The 26,922-nt window shown below is 38.1% G+C and overlaps 4 protein-coding genes across 9 annotated transcripts in view; all 4 read right to left on the bottom strand.

Moving 5' to 3' along the window:
* The window catches only part of LOC125801331 (zinc finger protein ZFP2-like), a 75,362-nt gene extending 60,780 nt beyond the window's left edge, over positions 1-14,582 (bottom strand). The window contains exons 1-2 of one of the 2 annotated variants that reach the window (XR_007438664.1): positions 14,226-14,582; positions 10,608-12,087 (exon numbers count right to left, since the gene is read on the bottom strand). Coding sequence is in view for 1 of the 2 variants with exons in the window: in XM_049477877.1 (XP_049333834.1) it covers positions 10,904-11,923 (1,020 nt within the window). In the remaining variant the exon portion in view is untranslated. Of the gene's footprint in view, positions 1-10,006; positions 12,088-14,225 lie in introns of those variants that run through there. The other variant, XM_049477877.1, reaches the window with a different exon arrangement.
* Positions 1-26,922, bottom strand: part of LOC125801167 (zinc finger protein 484-like) — a 634,928-nt gene that overhangs the window by 514,892 nt on the left and 93,114 nt on the right. The window lies entirely within an intron of this gene.
* On the bottom strand, positions 21,453-26,023 carry LOC125801325 (zinc finger protein 239-like). Its single transcript, XM_049477862.1, has one exon. The coding sequence runs from the start codon at positions 25,889-25,891 to the stop codon at positions 24,869-24,871; it is 1,023 nt and encodes a 340-aa protein (XP_049333819.1). The 5' UTR covers positions 25,892-26,023; the 3' UTR covers positions 21,453-24,868.
* The window catches only part of LOC125801327 (zinc finger protein 239-like), an 89,956-nt gene continuing 84,486 nt past the window's right edge, over positions 21,453-26,922 (bottom strand). The window contains exon 3 of the mRNA XM_049477868.1: positions 21,453-23,775. The gene's annotated coding sequence lies outside the window, so the exon portion shown is untranslated. The remainder of the gene's footprint in view (positions 23,776-26,922) is intronic.

The following is a 26,922-nucleotide window of genomic DNA, read 5'->3' as shown; positions in this document are numbered from 1 at the left end:
CAACAGCTTGGAACCACTTCTACTTTGTTTTTTTCAGTAAACACAACGACTGCAAACATTCTTATGGGAAAAAACATGAGCTAAGAAACTACAAATTCTGTACACTGTGCGTTTGTGTATGCAAATGTTCTTTTTTTTAAAGTTAATATCCATAAATCAAATGACATAATATCCCCATTTCAGATTCCATATTGTCCACTGAAAAGTTCGATAAAAGTTCACTCTTCGGACAGAAACAGCTTAGCAACCATTTTATTTTTCTATGTTATTAGCGCACTTTTCCAAGCCAACTTGTTATTAAACTTTCCCTTTCTAGATGTTGGATCATTGGCTTATGTTACAGTCTGAATAAAATTCCTGTATTTTTTAATATATCAATTGTCATATCATATCGTATGCAATAATATTACCAAATAAAATTGTATATTTTTGTAGTAGTGTACTCTTAAAACTAAGTAAAATGTTTTGTCATATCACCAAGTATATATTTTTGGGCCATATTACCCAGTTGTATCCCCATCATTTAGCAAAACATTGCATTTAATCTTCACATCAAATGATTTAAGATTCTTTTAAACATTTTTTAAAAGTATACTTTAATGTAAAGATAAAATATAATATTTGCAACCCTGTAGTAATACATAAACAAGCTTTGCCACTTCAGCGTCCACTTAGAAACATGGACTCATTAACAACCACTTAGGAACCACAAAGTAACTGTTGGGAAAAACAGCACTACCCTCAACTGCTCCAGTGCGTTCCACTTGATTCTTTTGATGGAAGCCCGAAGTAGAGTTGATAGAGAGACAGGATACTTAGATCTTCAGCAAATTAGCAATTTATTACAACAGAGCTCTGGGAACCCCTTCCACTCAGACAAAGTTTCAGTAGAAGAAGTTCAATGATCCTTACATTTGCAAGACCTTATATCCCCAAAATCCCACCCATACATACTGTGCAAAGGTCAGTTAAGCGGTTCCTCAGCAACTGTTTCTAACTGATTAAGTTAAATCATTTATTGATTACTACTGTTTTCTATGTGTCCTCCGGCCTCATCTCTGCTGCTTAGGTGCTGACTTCTGCATTACATGCTACATACTGGACATTCAGTTTTGAGGTGTCAGCCTAACTGTCCTTTGCACACTCACCCACATACACAGTTCAGGTCAAATATCCAGAAACAACTCACTAGTTTCAGACACTTGAGTCAGCCCAAACAAGATCACTCACATGACACTTCATTCTCTTAATCATAATCAGGTTTTTGGATTAAATGTCATTTTGTCTGATCAGCTGAAAAATACCTTTAATATTAATATTTACTGTTTCTTAACATAACCCACTCGGGAACAGTATCAACAAACAACGCTGATTTAACCTCATTAAACACTGGGCTGTCCAGGGCGCAAATTACCCCTCCTTCCATGGTGACCCTAATGGTGAGGGGCAAAGAAGGGACAAATGTCATCAATTTTGCCAGACCAAATTTCTGCTGGAACCACAAGCTCCTCCATACTGGCACATAGGAGAAGGGTGTCATTTGTGGCATTTGTGGAGATCCCAACATCCTCAAGTTCGGTTGTTTTTGCGCCTTCACATTTCTGTTAAAAAATAAAGGGCTTATTAGAGACTTTATTTTACACAGTTAAAAATAGTTCCTTAACTGTCTGTTTCTTTGTAGAATCATGAACTCGTTAAAAGTTATTTGCATCATAAAATAGTTCCTTAACAACAACAATATTTGTTAACAATACAGGGCCATGTAAAAAAAAAAATTAACTTAATTTCAGTAATTCAGTTTGAAATGTGAAACTCATATATTTTATAGATGTATTAAACACAGAGTGATCTATTTTACGTGTTTATTTCTTTATTTGTTGATGATTTTGGCTTACAAAAAAAAAAATCAGTGTCTCTGAAAATAAAAATATTATATAAGTCAAATTGGTACTTTTGGCACTGTGGGCAGTTTGCTAAGTCCTGCTGGAAAATGAAATCTGCATCTCCATAAAAGCTGTCAGCAGAGAGAAGCATGAAGCGCTGTAAGATTTTGTGGGAAAATGAAATCCTGCACTGACTTTAGACTTGATAATAAAACACAGTGGATCAACACCAGCAGATGACATGTCTCTCCAAACAAACCATCACTGATCATCAGTAAATTTTACATTTTATTTGTAAATCAAGGGAGCAGAGTCTGGAGGAAGAGTGGAGAGACACACAGTCCAAACTGCTTGAGGTCTAGTGTGACGTTTCCACCAATCAGTGATGGTTTGGAGAGACATGTCATCTGCTGGTGTTGATCCACTGTGTTTTATTATCAAGTCTAAAGTCAGTGCAGGATTTCATTTTCCCACAAAATCTTACAGCACTTCATGCTTCCCTCTGCTGACAACTTTTATGGAGATGTGGATTTCATTTTCCAGCAGGACTTGGCACACTGCCCAAACTGCCAAAAGTACCAATTGGTCTTATATAATATTCTAATTTTCTGAGATACTGATTTTTGGGTTTTCATTGACCAAATCATCAACAATAAAATAAACGCTTAAAATAGATCACTCTGTGTTTAATACATCTATATAATATACAAGTTTCACATTTTGAACTAAATTACTGAAATAAAGTACCTTTATAAAGATATATATTTTTTTTGGATGGCCCTATAGGTTGCCAGTGGCGTTTTTCACTGTGGAGCTAAAAATCCTCTCATTCATCTTCTCTGCTGCGTGTGTGTAGCTCTAGCTGCAGTTGCGACTTATGATCCTGTTTTAACGCCTGATTAATGGACCAATAGAAAAGCTTTATCCGGACCAATCAGATTACGGGGTTTGTTTAACCAATCAGAACACTGGGTGGGTCTCTGCAGCTCGGAGTACTGGGCGTGTCGAAAGGTGTGGGCGTGTCGAAAGTGGGGCCGCCATTTTGGAGTCGGCCACCATGCGCCCCCCATGCCCCCCCCCCCCCCAGTGTATTAATTTACACTGAGGAAGGAGTTTAATAAATCGATAATATTCACAACTCTACCAATTTTTACCCGATTTACACACGGTTTGATTTGTTACAAACAGCAGAGATGTAGTAATGATTCAGGACACATTGTGACACATTACAAATACCTGCTTTCATGTTTAAATACTTTATATTATGTTCTAATAATATGAATTAATTTTACATTTATGTACATAGATAAAAAGGAAACTTCCAGCAGAAACACAGTTCCTGTATGCTGTTCAGGAAGAACTACATGTAAAGAAGAGGATGTTGGAGATAATGGAAAATTCGGAGAAGCAAATTGGTCCTTGTCCAATTGAATGGTTGCAAACACTCTGTTCTAATCAACCATTTCCTTTCTGGACTCATAATAGTTGTGAAGAATAAAGCATAGATCACAAAAGGGAGGTCATCAAGATTTCTGTCCATTGCCCTTCTCAGTGCTCCAAACCTTACCTTAACCCGCCCAAAAGCACACTCAATGCTCATTCTTGCTTTACACAAGGCTAAGCCAAAGTACTGTTCCTGAACGGTAGATCCACCATTAGCATACTCCTTCATGAGGTAAGGCAGTAAGGGGTACACCGGGTCGCTGAGTAGGAAAACAGGAATTGCCCCCTCATCTTCCATGATTTGCTTTCTAAGGGCAGGGATCTTGCCACTCTTTAGGTGCGTATTCAGCTTTGAATTGGAAAAGTTGAAAAAACTTGAGCGTCATGGACACTTCCAGGCCATTTAACTACCACGTCAATGAATGTGTACTTATAGTCACATGCAGCTTGTACATTAAGCGTGTATTTTCCTTTCTTTTTAGATCGTCAATTGACTTTTTGGATGGCTGCTTCATTTCAATGTGAGTCCCATCTATGGCCCCGAGACACTGCAGTATGCCATGGTGCAGGGGTGTTCAAACTTTTTTTGTTAGGGGTCAGAAGGAGAAATATATTTGAAGTCACGGGCCACAGACTCTGTAATAAAACAAATAATGAAATATACCACTTTAAATATTACTTTTTCCTGATTATTTCATTTACACACCATTTAACTTGACTTACTATCTTTATCTTTGACAGTCTTGTGTAAACTAAGATTTTTTTCAAATTGATGTTTCATTTCATGATGTCTCTTAATATTAAACTCCTTAATTACGGCAACTTTTAGACTCTTTGCCCTGTTTTTCTGCACTAGAAATGCGCACCCTCTCCGCTTTTAGACTCTTTGGCCCGTTTTTCTGCACTAGAAATGCGCACTCTCTCCGCTTTTGGACTCTTTGGCCCATTTTTCTGTGCTAGAAATGCGCACTCTCTCCGCTTTTAGACTCTTTTGCCCTATTTTTCTGTGCTAAAAATGCACACTCTCACCGCTTTTAGACTCTTTGCCCTGTTTTTCTGTGCTAGAAATGCGCACTCTCTCCACTTTTAGACTCTTTGGCCCCGTTTCTGACACCTACCGTTCAAACTTTGAATCTCACATTATAAAAACCTGCTTAACAGCGGGCCAACTTTCATTCTATTTCTAAAATACCTCGCGGGCCGCTCCACAAAGGGAAAAGGGCCGCAAATGGCCCACGGGCCGTAGTTTGGACACCCCTGCCATGGTGGGAAGAAAACTCTGTAACAAGTTTCTCTGCTTCGGGTTCTGTAAAAGGCAGCTTGACGTATGTTGGACCCAGATGGGTTGTAACTGCTTTACATCATCATAAAGTGGACTTCAAACGTGATTTTGAGGGCACTATAAACACCCACAATGCATCATGATTTACAGTAAACAGCGCAGCTTACTACGCAAGCTTTTTCAGCATTTCTTTAGAATATAAGGAAGGTGTGTGTTTGTGTGTGTGTTGAAACCTGGATTCATACAATGGCTTAAAGCACGGCTCAGCCACTCTGGAATTTGTGTTTATGCAACCGGTGCTAGCACATGATAATGATGAAGTGTCCAACTACTTAGTGGACTAAATAGTCTCTCCCTATATAGCGCTATACTAATGAGGGGTTAGGGAGCCATTTTTTGTATTTTAACCTACTCTGCAAACCACTCACTTTAATGACTCCCCCTGGAGTGTATAATATCCTCTCCGTTCAATGGCTCTTCAGGGTCTTTAGAATTGGGGTAGACAGCTTGGTAGCAGCGAGCCTCTAATTCGGGTGTGACAGATACGTTGGCTGCTTTGTATTCTACCGTGGATGGTGTGAAGAATAACTTGTCCTCTCTCTAACAAGAATTCAAGTTAGAATTTTTGCCGTCATAATCTGCATCTTTCAGATGAGCAAGTACAAAGTGCTCGCCATCTGAAAATGCACAAGTAGTTACAACTTTACTCGTCTTTGCTACTACCATGCCTTCCACCGTCTCCCAGATCTCTGCCCTTCTCACCACTTGTATTGCATTTCACTTTCATGGGAGCCTCCCTGTTGTTGGGTGTTGTTTGTGAAAACATTCTGTGGAAACAAAAGACGTAAAATTAACGTTTCAGCTTCACTCAATACATTGTACTACCCATGATTCAACTATGAAATATGCAAATATTTTGTTTGGTGATTGTTAGAGAGAATAAACCATAATGGTAAATTGTTTTGGGGCAACGTGATGCCATTTCGCTGTCATAATTGATTAAAAATATATATAACAATATGAAAATAAACTGAAAAAATATATATTTTCATTGTTTGGTAGAGATGAATGGCGTTGTTTCTACCCGGACACTTTAAAAAGCGTTATCGAGGAGGAAATAAGGGCCTTAAGGAGAGCCTACCCTCTTCCAATCTCCGCTGTTACATCAGCAAACCTCTCGAGGGAGTCCAAAATGAATGGGGCTGAATGGAGTTAATCGGTTATTATAAATATTAAAACAGAATGAAAGTGTTGTAAGAGGTGGAATATAGTAAGTGCGCACAGTAAACTAAGAAGTACTAAAACTGCTTTCTCTCTTCTATATTGTCTCTCAGCTCTTATCACTTTCGCCTCTTTTCAGCAGCTTACAGTCAGTCAATAATGGCTGCAGTGTAATATGGCTACAGTGTAATATGGCTACAGACAGGGGCAACTGTAGTCTAATGGCTAAATTAGAACATCTGAATGAAGGGGAAAAAGGTGAACTGAAAACTCTGCAACATGAGCTGGATGAACTCTATAAAAAGGAAGCTGAAGGGGCATTTGTGCCAGACAAAGGTGGATTGAAAAGGGGAAAACAATTCTGCATATTTTTTTAATTTGGAGAAATCTCATTTTACAAATAATTTAATCCAGCAACTAAATATTGATGGGGTGGTTACTAAAATAAGATCCTACTAAAATAGGTAAATAATGTCTGCACTTTTACAGTAATGTATATACATCTAGATACTGTGAAATTTCTGTGAATGTATTCCGAAGTTCTCTGCCTAGTGGTAAATCTATTAATCTATATCAAAAGGAATATTGTGACGATACTATTATTTTAGAATTCAGTCATCGAAGTCATCTAAAAAAGATCCACTCCTGCTTGAAAATTGGAGACCAATATGTCTGTTAAATAATGACTATAAAATGTTCACTCTAATATTTGCCAAAAAGAATTAAAGATTTGATGGATGTGATTATTGATGAAGCTCAATCAGGTTTTATGAAAAATAGATACATTTCAAATAACATTAGATTAATTTGGGACTTGTTAGATTTTTCAGCTTTATGCTCTGATAATAATCTTATTCTCTTTCTGGATCTTTATAAAGCATTTGATTCTATTAAACATGCGTTTATTTTTCATTCTTTAGACAAATTTGGTTTTGGAGATTATTTTCCTAAAGCTGTCAGAACTATGTTTAATAATGAAAATTGTTTTGTTAAATTGAAATCCGGCACCTCACCTAGATTTGAGATAAATGTATCATAACAGCATAGCAACCACTCTTCACACTCTTCAGACAGAAACAGCTTAGCAACCATTTTAACTTTTCAACCTTATCAGCGTACTTTTCCAAGCCAACTTAAAGTTCCTTCACGAACTTTGCCTTTTCTATTTCGAATTACAGTTTTAATGTGATTTTCAAAATGGTAATTGCGATTTTTCATATCTTACATACAGACATTTTTTTTATCTAAAATATGCGAAAACGCTGCTCAATTCTTAAGCGTTTATCGTGTTTTAGGAAAGCAGCCAGGTGAGTCTGCGATTTCCCGTGGTGAAAAATAGTGTAATATGTGACTGTGTTGCTAATCAGTCGTGTAGTGTGAAAGTCTAGCCAACTGAACAACTCATAGTTACACATAACTACAACTCACAATTAAAACGTGACGATATTTATAAAATGTCTCGCGGGAAGAAAAATCAGTTTAGTGTGGACTTTTTAAGAGGGATCTGGCAACCCAGTAGTGATACAGCGAGTGTGGTTGCTGAGCAGTGAGAAGCAGCTCTCAGCAGAAGATGAAAATTCCAAGTACCACAGAGGTCACTAATGCACCCGAACCCAAACGCACCCGAACCTACTGAGAAGGACTTAAAGGGGACATGAAACATTTCAAGTATTTAGTTTAATTCACAAGATGTATTTTCACTCTAACAAATCTGATAATTTAAAAGTTGTCAGTGAAGCGGAATTAAAATAATAAGCAATCTAAATGTCATTTTTTTAAGTAAGGGCAGCGCCATCTTGTCCCAGCGCCGAAAGTGACGTCACAAGGTTGGTTCTGGAATGCCTCACTACTATAATCTATGAGTCTACTGTAAATTAATTCCTCAATAGATAATAAAATCTAAACCAAAACTCAACGCAGAGCGGAAGGGGGAATTTTGTATTGCCCCTATGTGTAGTAATACTGGGAGTAGTGAAATTTAATAGGGTGAGGAATGAGAAATATTTACTTTCACTTTCATACCTCGCCTCAGACAGCTGTTCTTCAGCGGTGGCTAGCGGCGCTGAAGCGGGAGAATCCTCCGGTTAGCTGCAACGCTAGGGGTTAGGAGCGAGCACTTTCTAGACCAGGACTCTGTGAAGGAGAGGGGTTTGAGTCAGGAGCATTAGCGCTGGATAAATAAGCTGCAGTCCGAGGCTTTTTTCCTCCGTTTTTTATTTTTCCTCTGATCAGCTGGGATGTACAGACCGTCCGACTGAGGGTAACGTTACTATGAGAGCAGCAGCTGTGAGCCGCACGGAACGAGCCAAACAACGCGCTCACCCAGCAGAGCAGCGAGAGGTACCGTTACCGAAAGTCTAGATAAACGGACAATTAAAAGATAACATAGCTAGCGTTAGCTACTTTTCTAGCTATCTTACCATAGCTAGCCAACGCTAGTTAACTAGCTAACGCTAACTAGATAAAGCTAAGTACCCAGTAAGCTTTCTAACTTCTAAACTGAACGGTTTATCAACAAAACAGCGCCTGGGTGTTTCAATATCCACTTAAATCATGTACGTTTTATTCATTCTTAATGAACTCTGGACTTTACATGTTAAATAGCTAAATGTATATAAACTAGCTGGTTAACTGGATGGCAGTACCTGCTGTGGTCGCGCTGCAGGGTTCTGCACGGCTCCATGTAGAGAGAGAATAGACACTCCAAAAACGTCTCTCTCTCAGAAAAGCATATGAAAAGTTCTGCTCAGGTTTATACAGGAAAGATCTCTGAGTAAATGCTCCATGTTAGCCTAGTTCAGCTTCGTCTTCATCCATAATCTCCACAAACAAAAAGCTCTTTTACGCTAGCTCTGTACCTGGGTTCCAACCAACCAACCTCGTGACGTCACCAGTGCTACACGGGCAATATGGCGGCGCCCTAGCTCAAACGTAACAAACATAAATATATTATAATTTAGTGTGTAAACATTTTATATAACCCCCCCCCCCCCCAAATAAATTCCATTATATTTAATCCCTTAGAAAACTTGTACAAACTGAAATGTTTCATGTCCCCTTTAAATATGTGGGCCCACTCTAAAGAATACACTCATAAAGAACAGAATTATAGATGAAATGAACAGAACTAAACGGTGCAGGTCTGGTTCGGAGCTTAATGTCCGCTTTACTCTAACGAGCAGAAATAAGAGTTTCAGATTTACCTCAGATTCAGTGAATATGAGCGGGAGCAGAGCGCGGGGTCCTGCAGCACGGAGCGTTTTCCCTCAGAGGAACTCTGATCCACGCGGGGACTCAGAGCGCTCTCTGGTTAGCAGTGTTAGCGGTCCTGGTGTTCAGTGGAGGCGGAGAGAGCGCGAGTCAGTCCGGGGAACAGTCTGTCGGAGCGGCGCTGCAGCGGAGAGTTCACGGCTAGCGCAGAGCAGCTAATACACGAGGCTAAACACAGCTAGCCGAGCTGGCTAAGCTAACAGTGCTAACAGAACTTTACTTATAGAGAGATTATCCCAGCTTTATCCACCAGCTCACTCTCAGTATGGACTTCAGTGTCCTTAAAATTACCGGTTAGTTTAATTAATACTGATTATTAGTGAATTTAGTTCAGCCTGTGAGGAACTTTTTCCTCCTCGCCTCTCCCGCGCTGCTACTCCCGCATCTCCGCTGTTCTCTCTCGTCCCGTGGGCGGGCCTGTTCCAATCCTCTACTCCACCCTCACCTGTACACTTCTCCCTCAGTATATCCTTTAATCACTTTGAAGTGACCTTCTTGCAAAAAACACAAGAAAAAATGAAATATATAATCTGTACTGCTTTTCTTTTCTTTTTAAACTATTTACACAAACACAATGACTATTTTGAACATGTTTAGTACTCTTTTAAACCATCACTATGCATTTATAATACTTTATTTATTACTGTATTTATCTATTTTAGAACTAGGGAGTTTTACATTTTTTACATTTGGTCAGTAAAATAGCAAATGCTGTGTTTGGATATTTAACTAGCCTAGCTACCAATAATAATGCACGGTAAAACAGAAAATACTTTGTTTGGACATTTACCTACACTAGCTACCAATAACAATGGTCAATAACTCAAATGTAGTATTTGGTAATTAAGTGTAGTTGGTGAATGACTATGCTCTTTAAAAAAAACAAAACAACCCAACCCACAAGCACTCACAATAAAGAACTTTATAAACATATGAATACAAGTTAAACCCATGTTACTCTACCTTTGGAAGTAATTGTATATTTAACCCTTTTAAGCCTGAACCAATAACAAAAAACATATTTTTCCGAATTTCAATCTTAAATTGACTATTGTTACACTTCAACACAAATCCATTTTACACTGGCTTTCTCTGTTGGGCACCTTTGAGTATTTAACAAATAATAACATGAGACAATCTCAGGCCTATAGGTTTCATGTCCAACATATGTTGAGAAAACACAATGAGATTGCAGATCTGCAATATAAAAGTAGTTTAATAAAACACACAGATGAGTAAATATAGAGGTGAAGCAATACAAAGATAATAGTTTGTAGTGGATAAAAACAATTAAGAAACTACATGATTTGGATATTCTTAGTAAATTTTGGAGATCAAAAAACCTTAAGCAACATATAATATTCAATAAGGAGAAGATAAGAGAGTATAAAACTTGAGTAATACAACAACCAAATATCCATCTATATCCCTCTATGGTTACAGATTTTAATCAGAACGAACCATAGACAAATGAGAACACCATCAGAGGGAATGAATGAGCCTGCAACCTTACTGCGCTACACAAGTCTGGAGGGGGTTGATTTCAGTATGGGAACTACGGCTGGAGCGTTTTATTTAACCTCTGGAAAGGATTTTGTTAGACTCTCTGCGGGTCTGGATGCTCCTCCAGTCCACACGGCAGTATCCGGAACAGTGTCGTCTCTCTCTGTGGCTCTGGGTCTCACTTTTGGGAACACACTCTGGAGTTCCTCAGCTGGTGTTTTCACTTCTTCTTTCATGCAGATGGGCCTAGTGGTAGTGGAAAAGACTTACGATTTGCACTTTTAATTGCCTTCAAACTGAACTAAGATGGAGTTTTCTCTCCTGTGTGAATGCGCTGGTGTTTTTTGAGTTTACTCTGTTGAGTAAAACTCTTCCCACAATCTGAGCAATAAAACGGTTTCTCTCCTGTGTGAATGCGCTGGTGTTTTCGAAGATTACTCTGTTGAGTAAAACTCTTCCAACAGTCTGAGCAGTGATACGGTTTCTCTCCTGTGTGAATGCGCTGGTGTATTTGAAGAGTACTCTGTTGAGTAAAACTCTTCCCACAGTCTGAGCAGTAATACGGTTTCTCTCCTGTGTGAATGCGCTGGTGTATTTGGAGAGTACTCTGTAGAGTAAAACTCTTCCCACAGTCTGAGCAGTAATTCGGTTTCTCTCCTGTGTGAATGCGCTGGTGTTTTTTGAAACTACTCTGTTCAGTAAAACTCTTCCCACAGTCTGAGCAGTAATACGGTTTCTCTCCTGTGTGAATGCGCTGGTGATTTTTGAGATTACTCTGTGTAGTAAAACTCTTCCCACAGTCTGAGCAGTGATACAGTTTCTCTCCTGTGTGAATGCGCTGGTGATTTTTGAGATGATTCTGTTGATTAAAACTCTTTCCACAGTCTGAGCAGCAATATGGTTTCTCTCCTGTGTGAATGTGCTGGTGAATTTTGAGATGACTCTGTGTAGTAAATCTCTTTCCACAGTCTGAGCAGTGATACGGTTTCTCTCCTGTGTGAATGCGCTGGTGCAGTTTGAGATTACTCTGATGATTAAAACTCTTCCCACAGTCTGAGCAGTGATACGGTTTCTCTCCTGTGTGAATGCGCTGGTGATTTTTGAGATTACTCTGATGATTAAAACTCTTCCCACAGTCTGAGCAGTGATACGGTTTCTCTCCTGTGTGAATGCGCTGGTGCAGTTTGAGATGACTCTGTTGAGTAAAACTCTTCCCACAGTCTGAGCAGTGATACAGTTTCTCTCCTGTGTGAATGCGCTGGTGTTTTTTGAGATCACTCTGTTTAGTAAAACTCTTGACAGAGTGCTGATGTTTCTCCATGTCGGGACTTGGCTTCAATTGTCTGTTAAATGTAGCAAACTGTTTCTGTGTGTTCTGGAGATTCTTCTGGACGGCTTTTGCTTCACCTCTTTCAGCAGTTTCACATTGCTCTTAGTTAAATATCCTGGTTGTTGGTGATGAATTTCAGGAGAATATTTTAATTTCTGGAAAAAAACAAAGAAAAATGCCATTAAATATTAAAATAAAAGCAGGTCAATTAACTGAAGAGAACTGCCTAAATCAGTTACACTATACTGATGAAACTACTGGGACATCTTCGAAGTCCATAGTGTAAGGGGGTGCTGGTGGTCCTCCAGCCACTAGAAGGAGGCCACCTTTTGTCACTCATAATAATCAGTCTGACACCTGTTTAGTGCCTTTATAAGGACTGAATAGAATAATAGAATAGAATAGTCCGATTGAGGCCATTTCGAATATTTCTATCCAATTGGATGAGGTGGATAATCCTATAAATAATCCGATACGAAGAAGAATAACAGCCTTGTAAACACCTGTACCCGATTACATCCCCAATCAGAATGTTTAAGTATGTTTGCGCATGTACCACAGCGTTTTAGGGCCACTCTTAAAAAATAATAATAATAAAACAGTTGACTTTGAGATAAAAGTTTATTAGGAGAGGAGATATATTTGTATTATTTTAGGTAAATTTAACTTTAACCACTTAAGCTGCGGTTTAGGAGCGGAGCAGAGGGAAACGAGCGCTCATGAGCTGTTAAATAATCACCATCAGTTATCTGCATGTAAGATGCTGATTATTAATGCTGTAGTGTTACTGTTACTGTACATAATACAGTGTCCAGATTTTCTCGTGGCAGCCTCCTAGAAGACCTGCGCAGAATTTTTTGTTCCTTTTGTTCCATGTAGTTCATATTTAATAAAATATAATAATAATCTTTAATGACTGAAAATGAACTGAATAAGATGAGCTTTCACTTCATTGATCAATAGTACCATTTTGACCACCCCAAAGAGAAGCACTTACTCCATTAAATAATCAATGCTTCACTTTCTTATGATCACCATGAATAATCAAACATTTTTTTACAAACAAAATTTACCATGCAAGTTAACACTGTTCAGAAATTTACACCAAATTGATACAACCCTTTTAACCCTGTAAATGCTAAAGTTGTACCAGATGGACTTGGTCCTCACTGTTGATGGTAAACTTCAAGTGATGCCCCAACTTGTTTGCATTTACATTTGAATTTAGGTAAGATGGCTACAGTTAGAGTGACACTAGAGATAGAAATGTGCACCAGTTTATCAGAAAAATGTATTTCGTTGTTAGAGTCACTTCAAACTACCCCAACAAATAACACTTACTAATTACTATGGAAAGATCAGTGCTGTTGTTAGAGTACCAATTGTAACATTGATTCCAGTAGACACTTTTTTTTTAATCTAAATTTAATTTAAAATATTGTGGTTACATTTTTTTGCATTTACCCTATTGATGTCCTGCAGGTTCTTGAAAAGGAGATCTTACTGCAGCAGATCTTGTTTGTTGCTCACCTTGTCAAAAGTCTTACTATTTATGTATTCTAAAAGCTTTCCATAAATTGAGGTCATTCACACCTACTCCCTGTAAAATCACTCTCTGACATCACAATGAACCATCCTGATTTCTGTATAGAAGGGTACTTCACACTTGTAAAAGCGTTTGAAAATTCATATGCAAATAAATTTTTTAAACTAATAATTATAAAATACAAAGCATTTGTTTGAGTTTATTTGTTAATAGGATGGTAAAATCTTGTTCAAATGAGTCCAGCAAGCATTCTCATTTTACTACAAAATAGTAGCCAATTTAGACAGAATTTTTGTACACATTAAAGGAAGAAGTTACTGATGTTAAGACTATTTGGGCCAGATTATATCAGGTTCTGTGTAGGAATAAAACAAACTCCCCTGGTTGATTGAGTCACTTAATCCTCCTATTATGTTTGGGGTAAATTTGACCCCTTTCAATGTTTAATGCATTTATTTAAGTAGTTAATCTCATTTTATTTACCTTTTTATTTATATATTTGGTGAAACTCTGGTTAATAAAACTAAAGTAAAACAAAATACCCAAATAAAACAATTCTTGGTTTAAACAATTAGTATGAAACACTCAACTGAGAAAACACACCTCCAATAAGAGGTAAAACACCCAGATAAACAGTTCAAGCACTTTTTGTTGGGCCGGTACGTTGGTGCACTTATAACTCCACTCAGTCAGCGAAAGCGAAAGTGAATCGAATGAGTCAACCGAGTCAGTTGATTCGTTACTCACGGTTCACACAGAGCTCACGGAGATGGCGTCCTCAGTAGCCATGACAACAGACTCCCGGTTCGCGGTGCTCCCGGTCAGAGCGCAGCAGTCCCCAGCACTCACAGCGGGAGACGACGCAGTGCACGAGCGCCGGGAAGATCAGAACACCCTCCGTGTTCAACTCACACGCGAGGTCCGGCCGAGCTGCTGCAGACAGGCGCGAGGAAACTCAGCAGCAGCAGCTCTCAGTCCGCGGAGAAGCGCCTTTACTCCACAGTCCGGCTGAACTGCCTCTTCAGAGGTTCCGCAGTAAAACTGAACTGAACGCTGCGGTTTAGAGCACTATACAGTACAATAGCACTGTAACTGTGTTATAGAGCGGATAACAAGTAAATAAAAGCGCTCCGGAGAGTCTAAACACAACTTCTCTCCTCACTTTCTCTCTCCTTCTCCTCCAACACACACCCACAGACACTCACACTCTCCCTCTTAGCCCCGCCCCTACTCGGCGCGGATTGGATAGAAAAATGTCTGTCGAGCTTTTCACTCGTATGATTGGCTGAGCTGAACAGGAAACCAGCAGGAAAAACCCGCGAAACAGAAAAGGCACATGGGAAATGGAGTTCTTATACACGTACAAAGAAAAACAAAGAAAATAATACAAATACAAATACACAGGATATTTTAAAGGGTCCTACACAAGTATCTAATGTTATCTAGCTAGCCAATGTTCCCAGTGCTTTTTTAACCCAAGTATCTAACGTTATCTAGCTAGCCAATGTGACCAGTGCTTTTTTAACCAAGTATCAAATATTATCTAGCTAGCCAGTGCTTTTTTAACCAAGTATCTAATGTTATCTAGCTAGCCAATGTTCCCAGTGCTTTTTTAACCAAGTATCTAATGTTATTTTGTTAGACAATGCTCCTAGTGCTTTTTTAATCAAGTATCAAGTATTATCTAGCTAGCCAGTGCTTTTTTAACCAAGTATCTAATGTTATTTTGTTAGACAATGCTCCTAGTGCTTTTTTAATCAAGTATCAAGTATTATCTAGCTAGCCAGTGCTTTTTTAACCAAGTATCTAATGTTATTTTGTTAGACAATGCTCCTAGTGCTTTTTTAATCAAGTATCAAGTATTATCTAGCTAGCCAGTGCTTTTTTAACCAAGTATCTAATGTTATCTAGCTAGCCAATGTGACCAGTGCTTTTTTAATCAAGTATCAAATATTATCTAGCTAGCCAATGTGCCCAGTGCTTTTTTTAACCAAGTATCTAATATTATCTAGCTAGTGAAGAGTTAACGTTTATTATACCTTGGGTGTATTGACAAATATCTTTCAGTTATGATTACTTAACTTTAGCATCTATAATCACATAATCATTGTGTGAAACCTTGTATTTTATATGCATTTATATAGAAGATTAACCAATCCTCACAATATATATTCTTTACACATATAGTTAAACATTGCTTGATCAGGCATGTAACTAACACAGACTCTATTATATGACAAACTAACCCACATGATACATAAGGCATTTAACTAACACATAGGATCTATTGTATGGCGTACTAACCACGTGTTACTGACATATTAGCATATAACATATGAAATCCATTGTGTGACTTGTTTAGCTCACGCTTAAGGCATTTTGGTCGCTGCATGATCCTAACTAACGGCCATCAATCATCGACTGGTGCACTCTGCCACACAAACAATGCCACACTGTCTGGCTGGACACAGTCAAGGCCGAACACTAGTGGTCCGGCCAGACATGTGGAACTTGAGTACTAACACGTGAAATTATGCACATTAACATGAGCTAATCATTAGCAACGCCTCATCAGCAGGTTTCACGTCATTTGGGGTCTAAAACATGGAGTCAGATCAGAAGGGGGTCAGAACTTTTACTAGGACGGCTGTTAACTGTCTTGTATGTACTGGTTCTCCTGAATTCAGTACTTTGTAATAAATACTTGGTTTGCTTTCAACTTCACTCCACCTGTCTGCGACTCTCTCCATCAAAACGAACACGTAGGGGAGTAGTACCCCGGATGAGGGGTGGGGGGAAACCCATCTTTCATTTTCATTTTACAACACTAGCCAATGTGACCAGTGCTTTTTAAACCAAGTTTCTAAAGTTATTTTGTTAGAAATGTTCCCAGTGCTTTTTAACCAGTATCTAATGTTATGTAGCTAGCCAACATTCCCAGTGCTTTTTTAACCCAGCTAGCTAATGTTATCTAGCTGGCTAATGTTACCAACGTTTTTAACCTTCACCAAGCCAGGACATATTTAGTTCTTTTAATTTGAATACAAACTTTTCTGCACTTCTTCCTAAATGAGAGTGTGGACATTTCAGACATGAGTAGACGCTGCATTGTCCGACATCCATCCATATGCGTTTCTTTTCATATTTTATGTTAAAGATACAAACACATTTTTTATGATTGAGCTAACTAAAATGTTATTTCTGGAGCTGTGATGGTATGTAGATGCATGAAATAAGTCTCCACTGATACTGTATATTGTATAAAATAACATTTATTATACTAAAATAATTAACAAGAACCTGGGTTTTCTTGTGAGAGAGAACGTTAGCCAATCTTGTCCTGTGCTCGTCACCGACCAACTCAATCAAAAAAGTAATATTATCTAATTTCTAGAACCTAAAAAAAGGAAAGAGTCGGGTCGAGAGTTCACTCTCTCTCAAGCATATACAAAAAAATATAGAGTAGATGAAATTGTGGGTAGCATTAGCTTTTGTAAAACTGCAGCAGGTCTTGGAGCTTCTGCTGCTCTCTGGCTCTGCAGATGAAGTTGGGATTTAACCCGATGCTGTGATTCGCCACCGTGTCCGCTATATTGATTTAGTAAACAAATCAGTTAAGCCATTGATGTGGAGCTGCAGTTTTTCTTGGTAAAACACAATTAAATTTACATTTCTCACCAAATTTTCTTTTGTGTTTTTTATATTTAAAGGATTTTGTTTTACATATACAAAACAACACGTATTGATCTCAGGAGTGCATATCACTGTTAGTCTGAAGCTAATGTGGTGGAAAATTATTAACTGTGTTGTAAAAAAAAAGAGGAATCTTTTATAAAGTGGTCTAAAGGAAAAGGTTTTTAGACATCGTTGGTCAAGTGATCAATGTAGCAGGAATTTGAAAAAATAAAACAGCAGCTAGATCTTACAATGCCATTTTATTGCATATAAGTACAAGTGTATGTTGGTAAGTTAACCGAACACCCTTCACTTATACATGCTTCATTCAAATTTAAATCAGATAAAGATTTAAAAGGTAAAAAATTAAAATTTTATGAATTAATATTACTTAGAAGTAGTGCTGGTCAATATGGGAAAAAAGATATCACAATAAAGATATATATCATGATATACCACATTAATATAAATCAATTATAAATAAATTAACAAACACAAAAATGAGGGTATTCAATCTGTCATTTCAATTCGTTTTAGTTTTTCTTTTATTTACCGTTTTAATTAGTTTCAGTTAAGTAGAAGTTTCCTTAACAATAAGACTTGGTTACCTAGCTATATGGTGATCAGTGGCGGACTTAGCAATTTGGGGGCTCAAGGCGAATTTAGCTAGGGGGCCATCAATGTTAATATGCGAGAAATAAGTTTCAGATATAACACCATTGTATGTCAAAATGGAAAATATTTATTTAAAAAAATAGTAAAAAAAGAAAATTGAAGCTTTCAATGCTAATTGTACTTTTTATATGTGCAATCAATAAACATATCTTTAAATAAAATATACACCCCAATGCCAAAAAAAAGGTAAAGCAGTGTGACTGAGAGCATTTGTGTGAGTGAGTCAATCAGTAATTATTATCTAGAATTGTAACTGAACTTAATGATAAATAATTATCAATCACATCAACATGTAGAGTGAAAATATATGAGAGAGAGAGAGAGAGAGAGAGGAGGCAGAGTTTGTGTAAGTGCATGTGTGACAGAAAGAGAGAGAATGAGTGTGTGAGAGAGACATCTGAGTGAGTGACGAAGAGTGTCCCTGTGTGAGTGTGTGAATAAGAGAGAGAGAGATAATGCATGTGTATGAGAGGGAACATATGTGGGGGCGAAAGAGAGAGAAAAAGGGTATGTGACTGAATGAGGAGAGTTTGGGGGGAGTGAGTGTGTGTGTGTGTGTGTGTGTGTTTGTGTGTGTGAGAGAGTGTACGGCATAGGGTTGGGCGATGTCTCCTTAACTGGCAGATGACGATGCTTACATTGAAACATCACGATGGATGATATCGGTGGCGGGGGTGATTGATCAATAAAATACTAAAAATATTTAAAATGAATGGGCGGCACGGTGGCGCAGTGGGTAGCACTTCCGCCTCACAGCAAGACGGCCTGGGTTTGATTCCCGGCTGGGGCGACCCGGGTCTTTCTGTGTGGAGTTTGCACGTTCTCCCTGTGTCTGCGTGGGTTTCCTCCGGGTTCTCCGGTTTCCTCCCGCAGTCCAAAGACGGCACGTTCAGACTAATTGGAACTTGATTGAAATTGCCCCTTAGGTGTGAGTGTGTGAGTGAATGTGTCTTTTTGTCTGTCTGTGTCTGTCTGCCCTGCGATGGATTGGCGGCCTGTCCTGGGTGTATCCTGCCTTCTGCCGGATGCCTGCTGGGATAGGCACCAGTACCATTTTAACGTTTTTCGTTTCTATGTTTTGAAGTTCGTTAGATTATATTTTTGTCAACATTTTGCTTTTATTTTCGTTTATTATTTTTATAATAATAATAGAATTTACATTATTTAAAGTAAGTCAATACTTACTTTTACTGGTAACTAGTTACTTTTATAGTGGGGTAACTTCGTTAGTAACTAGTAATTATTCAAAGTAAGGTGCCCAACGCACCCGACGCACAACGAGCAGGCTTATTCTATTAGCGTGAATAACATGAAATGTTTAAAATTAATACAGACATGTAGAAAAAAAAAAACGAAGACAAGCTGTAACCTAGATATAAATAATAATATCTTAATAATAATAGAATAATAATAAATAATAGAATAATATGCCAATTAGGCATATTTATAGCAGTAGGGTATTTTAATTTTATCTCTGACTCTAATTCATTTAAGTTATATACCTGATTTGATCTTTTTCTGTACAATCCCTGCTAAAGTTTTAGGTGAAGAAGACCTAAAGAAGGTCAGTGCATGTTTCTGGAAAAATAAAAAAAGTGGGCGTGGCATCGCAATGGTCCATCGCAATGTTGGGTCATAAATGACACAACCCTAGTATGGCACCTCCTCGTCCTCCTCCTCCACCAAAACATTTGGTCCAGTGGTGCTGACACACTAAAAAAGCTTTTGGAAGAGCATCTGTTTTAAGTTTAGCCACTTGGGTGGTGGCGCTTCATGGCTTCGCTCACAACCCACTTGTACACTTAATTTCACTTTAATTCCGTCTTTCACAAGCAGCGCGTTTGTGGTTCACCGGCATGGCCACATGGCATGGATGGAATATTCCATTTTAACGCGAAAGAGAGGGGGTGTGGACGGAATCTGTATTTCTTTGTAATGTATTGTGTTATCTTTGTTTCCATTTTAAACATACAAGAATCACCATTTATGAACACACTATCCGTGAATTACTGTCCAAAGGGCCCCAATTACCAGCTGTAGGCCTATGGAAAGTTTGCAGCTAGTCAAAGGGCCCCTACAGTGGGCTGCAGTGGGACGGGCCCTACGGCAGTTGCCTAGCAATGCCTCTATGCAAAGACCGCCTCTGCAAACAACACATATACAGAGAAGACGTAAAAGACTTCCTAAAATCAAACTCGGGTAAAGGGAGGAACTAGAAGAGTTTGTGATACAGGGAGGAAAAAAGGAGGAAAAAAAAGAAGCGAGCCAGAGCTCAGGGTAAAAACTGGCATAAATTTATTTTCATGTAAAACTAAGATCCAAAACTGAGTGACTGTAGACAGGTGTTTCAATTTCATTGTCCAACCCCGGTATGTCCCAAATGTGTCTATAAACTGGGTATAGGATATATATGATATCTCAATAAATTTTATAAAACATATTTTCATTTTTGTTGTTTTCAGCTCAGAAAGTCCTTTTGTAACGTTTGTAATAATACTTTTTATTATTTTAAGCAATGTCTTTTTTTCCACAGATCTTTCAGACACATCCCATGTAAAAATGTCCCCAGAACTCGTCAAGCTAGTCATACGGTTAGCTTATTAGAATAGGCAGCAGTGACTTCATTTAACTCACAATAGAAAAAAGGGCAATTCTGTTTATATTCTTTTTCCTAAAGTTCATAATAATACTTGTAAAGGGTTAATCATTTAGTGGGTGTTAACATATGAACAGCTCAGGCATGAGGGATTGTGGTAGCTGCCTACCGTTTCATACACAGCCAGTCTATCTCTGCTCTCTCCTACTGGTATGCAGATTAGCTAAGTGTCAAACGGTCAGGTTGTTACCGTCATTTAATGGTCCATATTATGTCAATTTACATTTGAGATTTGTAGGTATATACATACACATATTCACACATACACACACAGCCTGCTTAAGTTTACCTGTTTTTGATGTGTCCATTTTTGTAGTTCCACAAACTGTAGTTTATTTTTTCACCTGCATATCCGATTAGCCTAAATTTTACCCTGTATATTTAATTCCCAGCGCCAGAGAGCTTTATTTTCGTGATAAATATTTCTTAAAACTGCATTGACACTAATGTGGTGACGTGTTTGTGTGTGTTGTGTTGGTACATGTAGATCAGGTGCAGCAGTGCTGCTGGGGTTTTTAAACACAGGGTTCAAACACCTTTTACAAGGTAAAATTCAAGCACTTTTCAAGCACTTTCAAGGCCCACTTTCAAGTTTTTTTCAGCATATTTCAGTAAAGTGGAAAATTAATGATAACGGTGATATCTCAAAACTGTGATTCAGCGATAATCAATATATTGCAAAACTATTCTCCACACTTCACAGCGACTGAGCTACTGAGAAAAAAAACACTTCTATGTAAGTAAATAGCAGGAGTTATGGATTGATTGGTGTCAGTTTCACACAAGTTAAATACCAATGTTCTCAACATATTGAGTATCTCCAAATGATGAGAGTATCTCAAAATAATGAGATAGCATCCAATAAATTTCGTTCCACTTCACGATTGAAAGATTATTGATCTACTGTTCGAATTATGATGTATCTGGCATGATACGTCATAAAGAAGAAAAGGAGATCCAGTCCAAAATTGTAGTTCCGTCAGATTTTATTCAAAGAATCTTCTGAGCAAAACAGTTTTTTTGGATACATCAAAAATTGAGTAAAAAGATTATTGAAAAATGAATTGAAATAAAAAGGTGAAAATAAGAGGAAAACCCCAAAGGTGAGAAAAGTTGGGGTTTCCAGAGTTCTCGGCTGTGTGAACAGGACCTGTGGCTCTGTAGTCCCTCTCGGGAGAAGCTCTCCCGCCCAACTCTACTCTTCTTCCTAGACAGAGTCTAATAAAAACAGGCATTCGCCTGGCCTCAGTCTAATGGTGTGTGAGGAGGCTCCTCACACCCCCCGGATCCTGATACTGATAAGCAGTTATTCATCCTATACGTCAGCCGAGAACTCGGTCACCCCAACCTTATCAGACTATAGATTACATGTACAGAAACTCATGGTTCTGCTGGAAAAAATCAATCATGCTAAGTTGCAAGAAAAACGGCCTTGCTTTGAGCACAAGGACACAATATACATACATTCTAAGTCACAATGTGAATCATCATGAATCGTGCTAAATGCTTGAATAACATACTGATTAAGTGAAATGCTGATTTAGTTACACACAGATTAACCCTTTAATCAATGAACAATGAACATAGTAAGGCAAAACTCCTCCGTATTCTTACACACTTGTTAATTCTTCACAAAAAAAACAAACAAAAAAATCATATATTTATGTTTGAAGCACAAAATGTGGCAAAAGTTTGAAAAGTTCAAGGGGGGGCCGAATACTTTTGCAAGGCACTGCATATAGTGGTTGCTTGAATGTATGTTTGGCTGTGTACAAAAGCTTTTGGCTAAATGCTTAAGTTGAAAGAATAGATAAGATTGCAGATCTTGCAATATAAAAGCCTTTTATTGAATCACATAGATATGAATATGAGTAAATACATAAGGTGATGTAAAACAACGATAATAGCTGGTACTGGATAAAACAATCTATAAAGTAAATGGATTAGATATTTTTAGTACCTTTAGAGATATAAAAAAAAAACCTTTAGCAAAACGATACCAAATAAGGAAAAGATAACAGAGTATATAACTTTAGCAACACAACACAACCAAATATCCCTGTAGATTAACTTGCAGATTTTTAATCAGACTGACTGAACCATAGACCAATGAGAAAACCAGTAGAGCAGGGGTGTCAAACTCATTTTGGCCGAGGGCCACATTGGCATATTGGCTGTCCTCTGAGGGCCAGATGTAACTTATAAATGTAATAAAATGTAATCAAATGTAATATAAAATGAATGTAATTACTCCTTAATGTTAAATAACTCTCAATATACTATTTATTCAATCAAATATTACAGTTGCATGGAAAAAAAATGTTTGCTTGTTGCTCTATTAACATAAATCCTTTTAATTTGTCATGTTATGAAATCCAAAAACTCCATCAATCAAGAACCAAACTATTCAAGTGAATAGAAATGACATTAAATACAAGTTATATTAACTTTGATCAAAACGTTTGATACTGAAATAAGGCTTAATAAATATAAAAAAAAAAAATTGTGAGCTGTTAAGAACATGTGATAGATTTAGCATTTCCTCAGATTTAGCAGTTCCTCATACAACCACTAGTCGAAGCTGCAGCAGCAGCAACAGCATCACAAGCCCGCAGTCTTTACTGAGTCAGAGCTACAGCCCAGCCACGGGCTACAGGGCTCAGCTGAGCCAGTCTGGAGCGTTTTTACAGTTTTTAAAATTCTTCTGTGTAGAAAATAAAGATTTTAACCCCACTAACCGAATAATACAGTTCATCTTTCAGCCCAAGCAGCTAATAGCAGCAGTTTAGAGCAGCCGTCACGGAGTCACTGCTCGGATTACATTATAAACAGGTCAGTTAGCGCGCTGCTAACCTCAGGATGTTTATAACTACGGAGTTTAGTGAACACACCACGGCTGCAAGGTTAGACTGTTGAAGGCTACTGAAGACTAATTAAAGGCTATTGGAGGTTATTGAAAGGGTTATTGGGGGCAGAAATCAGTAAAGGCTGGTTAGATAAGTTATTCACGTGCTCCTCCTTTGCTGTGGTGAAACTGCGACTAGCGCTGTCACAGTGATGTTTATTAACGTCATTAAAACAGATTTTGTCAGCTATTGTCTTATAAATATTTACACAGAACTTATATCTCTTCTAAAAAGCGTTTATTTTGGTCAGTAACACTCTTCGTAACATAAAAGGCATACCGGTCTTTCGCCTTGAAGCACAGCCGTCCGTCTGCATCAGCTTCTCTTTTTCTGGACATTATGGGATAAACGTTTGTATGTCTCAATTCCACCCGCGAAGTTACGCCTTCCCTCCGGCAGGGTTTCCACATCAATGAATACACTGCCGTGTAGTGGCAGTAAGCCGTAACTTCGCGGGTAATACAATCGACAAGCATTGTGGGAAATGTAGTTTTTGGTCAAAGAACGCTTCTGACCTATTTATTATAGACACTAAGATCTTACAAGCTCTCGCTTGGATGTGGCCACATTTGGCCCGCGGGCCTTGTGTTTGACACATGTGCAGTAGAGGGAATCAAGGATCCTGCAGTCTTACTGCTGCACAGCCTGCTGAGTGTTGCTTTCAGTATGGAAACTACAGCTAGACCGTTTTTTTTTTTTTTTTTTTTTAACTCTGAAAAGGATTTTGTTGGCCTTTTGTTGCAAGCTAAGAATATTCTCTACTCCTAAGAATACTCTACTCCTTTAAACTACAACATCTAAATTTTAAAAGACTAAGTAATGCTAATCTAACATCTGGAGCAAACACTGGCAGTGCCCTCGCTCCAACTACAAGCTACAAACGTGGAGTGGAGGAAAAAATAAAGAAAGTTTTTATATGTAAACAATTGAGAATGTGTTAAGGCTGTAAATGACATAAGTTGACCAAATGATCATTTCCTACTTATGGCAAAGCATATTCAATTTTTAAACCTAAAAATGTCCCAGAATGATAAAATCCTCACTTTTGTTTATTATTAGTTCTAAAGCTAATGCTGAGATTTAATATACGATTTTACTCTGAGCTAGCATCATCGCTTTACTATTTATTCAGCATATCACTGAAAAAAATTGTAAAAATGTATGTTCCTAGTTTATGCTGTTAGTGGTACCATTTATGATTCTGCGTGTAAAAACTTCTTAAAACACAACACTAAGTGTTGAAGAGCTCTGCAGGCATTAACTAATGTAGGTATACAAACAAACATAAAAACACAGCATGAAATTCAGTAAACATCATCTCTGGATAAGATTCATTTTTCTGAACCTGTAAAAAGCCATTTTTAAATGAAGTTCTTGTAACAGAGTGAAGATTTTGTGCATGATGAGGTGTTTTTGGCTGTCTGAAAGATTTAAGGTTTGCATTTTTTATGGCAGAGGAACAGATTTGGGATACTTTTCTATCTTTTGTGAATGCACTGATGTAATATAAGTTCACTCTGTAAAGTAAAACTCTTCCCACAGTCTGAGCAGTGATATGGTTTCTCTCCTGTGTGAATGCGCTGGTGTATTTTGAAATTACTCTGTTGAGTAAAACTCCTCCCACAGTATGAGCAGTAATACGGTTTCTCTCCTGTGTGAATGCGTTGGTGTATTTTGAGACTACTCTGTTCAGTAAAACTCTTCCCACAATCGGAGCAGTGATACGGTTTTTCTCCTGTGTGAATGCGCTGGTGTATTTTGAGATGACTCTGTCGATTAAAACTCTTCCCACAGTCTGAGCATTGATACGGTTTCTCTCCTGTGTGAATGCGCTGGTGATTTTTGAGACTACTCTGTGTAGTAAAACTCTTCCCACAGTCGAAACAGTAATACGGTTTCACTCCTGTGTGAATGCGCTGGTGATTTTTGAGATCACTCTGTTTAGTAAAACTCTTCCCACAGTCTGAGCAGTGATACGGTTTCTCTCCTGTGTGAATGCGCTGGTGATTTTTGAGTTTACTCTGTTCAGTAAAACTTTTCCCACAGTCTGAACAGTGATACGGTTTCTCTCCTGTGTGAATGCGCTGGTGTTTTTTGAGATTACTCTGTTGAGTAAAACTCTTCTCACAGTTGAAACAGTAATACGGTTTCTCTCCTGTGTGAATGCGCTGATGCAGTTTGAGATTACTCTGTTGATTAAAACTCTTCCCACAGTCGAAACAGTAATACGGTTTCTCTCCTGTGTGAATGCGCTGGTGATTTTTGAGATTACTCTGTTCAGTAAAACTCTTCCCACAGTCTGAGCAGTGATACGGTTTCTCTCCTGTGTGAATGCGCTGGTGTTTTTTGAGATGTCTCTGTTGATTAAAACTCTTCCCACAGTCTGAACAGTGATGTGGTTTCTCTCCTGTGTGAATGCGCTGGTGTATTTTGATATCACTCTGTTTAGTAAAACTCTTGACAGAGTGCTGATGTTCCTCCATGTTGGGACTTGGCTCCATCTGTCTGTGAAATGTAGCAAACAATTTCTGCGTTTTCAGGAGATTCTTCTGGATGGCTTGTGCTTCACCTCTTTCAGCAGTTTAACACTGTTCTTTATTAAATATCCTGTTTTTTTATTCTGGAAAAACAAAGAAAAAATTTTTGTGTATTAAAATAAAAGCAGGTCAATTAACCAAAAAGAATTACCTACATTAGTTACACTATATGGAGAAAAATACTGGGACACCTTCATACTACAATAAAGGCTTCAGTACTTTTATCCCATTATAAATTAAAGACATTTTAATATGTAGTTGTATCTTGACTGTCAGCAGGCTGCAGCTGCAAAATGTATGTAGCAGAAACACTGCTGCTGTCCTGAGCACTGAATACAGTGTTATACTACTACTTTAGTAGTATCACACTTTACACAATAATCCATACTACTAAAACTTGAAGCTCGGCTGCGCTCCGGTCCACACCTAGAACCTCCCGCTATGAAGCCGAGCGGAGCGCAGTGCGGCCGAACCGAGTTCCTCGATTAGGCTCGGCCCTGATGCAGAATTTTAGATTTTAGATGCAGAATGAGCACACCTGATGCTTCCACAAGTGATTAAACAGGAGAGATAGTTGAGGGAGGCAGGTCTAATTCAGTGGTTCGGCTTTCAAAGGTCTGATAAACTTCAGCTTGCTCCCAATTGTGCCGGAAAGTGGAGTTGACTAGCAACGGTAATGCATCTAATCTGTTCCACCACCTCAAGCAGTTTCACTACACACAATATCTTCCTTATTCTGGCTGAAGCACTTATGTAGTTTATGTTGTATCTAAGTTATTTCTAGTTGATATAGGTTTGTTTATTTGACGGTGATATCGTGTTCCTTTTATATAAATGAAGGCTTTCTGCATTCTTTATCCTGGATGAGGCACTTTTGTTTTGATCTGTTAAATATGTTTACAAAAGGATAAGAAGCTCTGCCTCTGTTGTAATGTAAAGTTATTTATATTGGTAAAATGTAAATAGGTTATTGGTTTGTGTTTGACAGAGATGTC

Source organism: Astyanax mexicanus, chromosome 4 (assembly GCF_023375975.1).
Source record: "Astyanax mexicanus isolate ESR-SI-001 chromosome 4, AstMex3_surface, whole genome shotgun sequence".
Lineage (NCBI taxonomy): Eukaryota > Metazoa > Chordata > Actinopteri > Characiformes > Acestrorhamphidae > Astyanax > Astyanax mexicanus.
The sequence above is the reverse complement of the archived record's forward strand: the minus strand, read 5'-3'. Positions and strand labels throughout refer to the sequence as shown.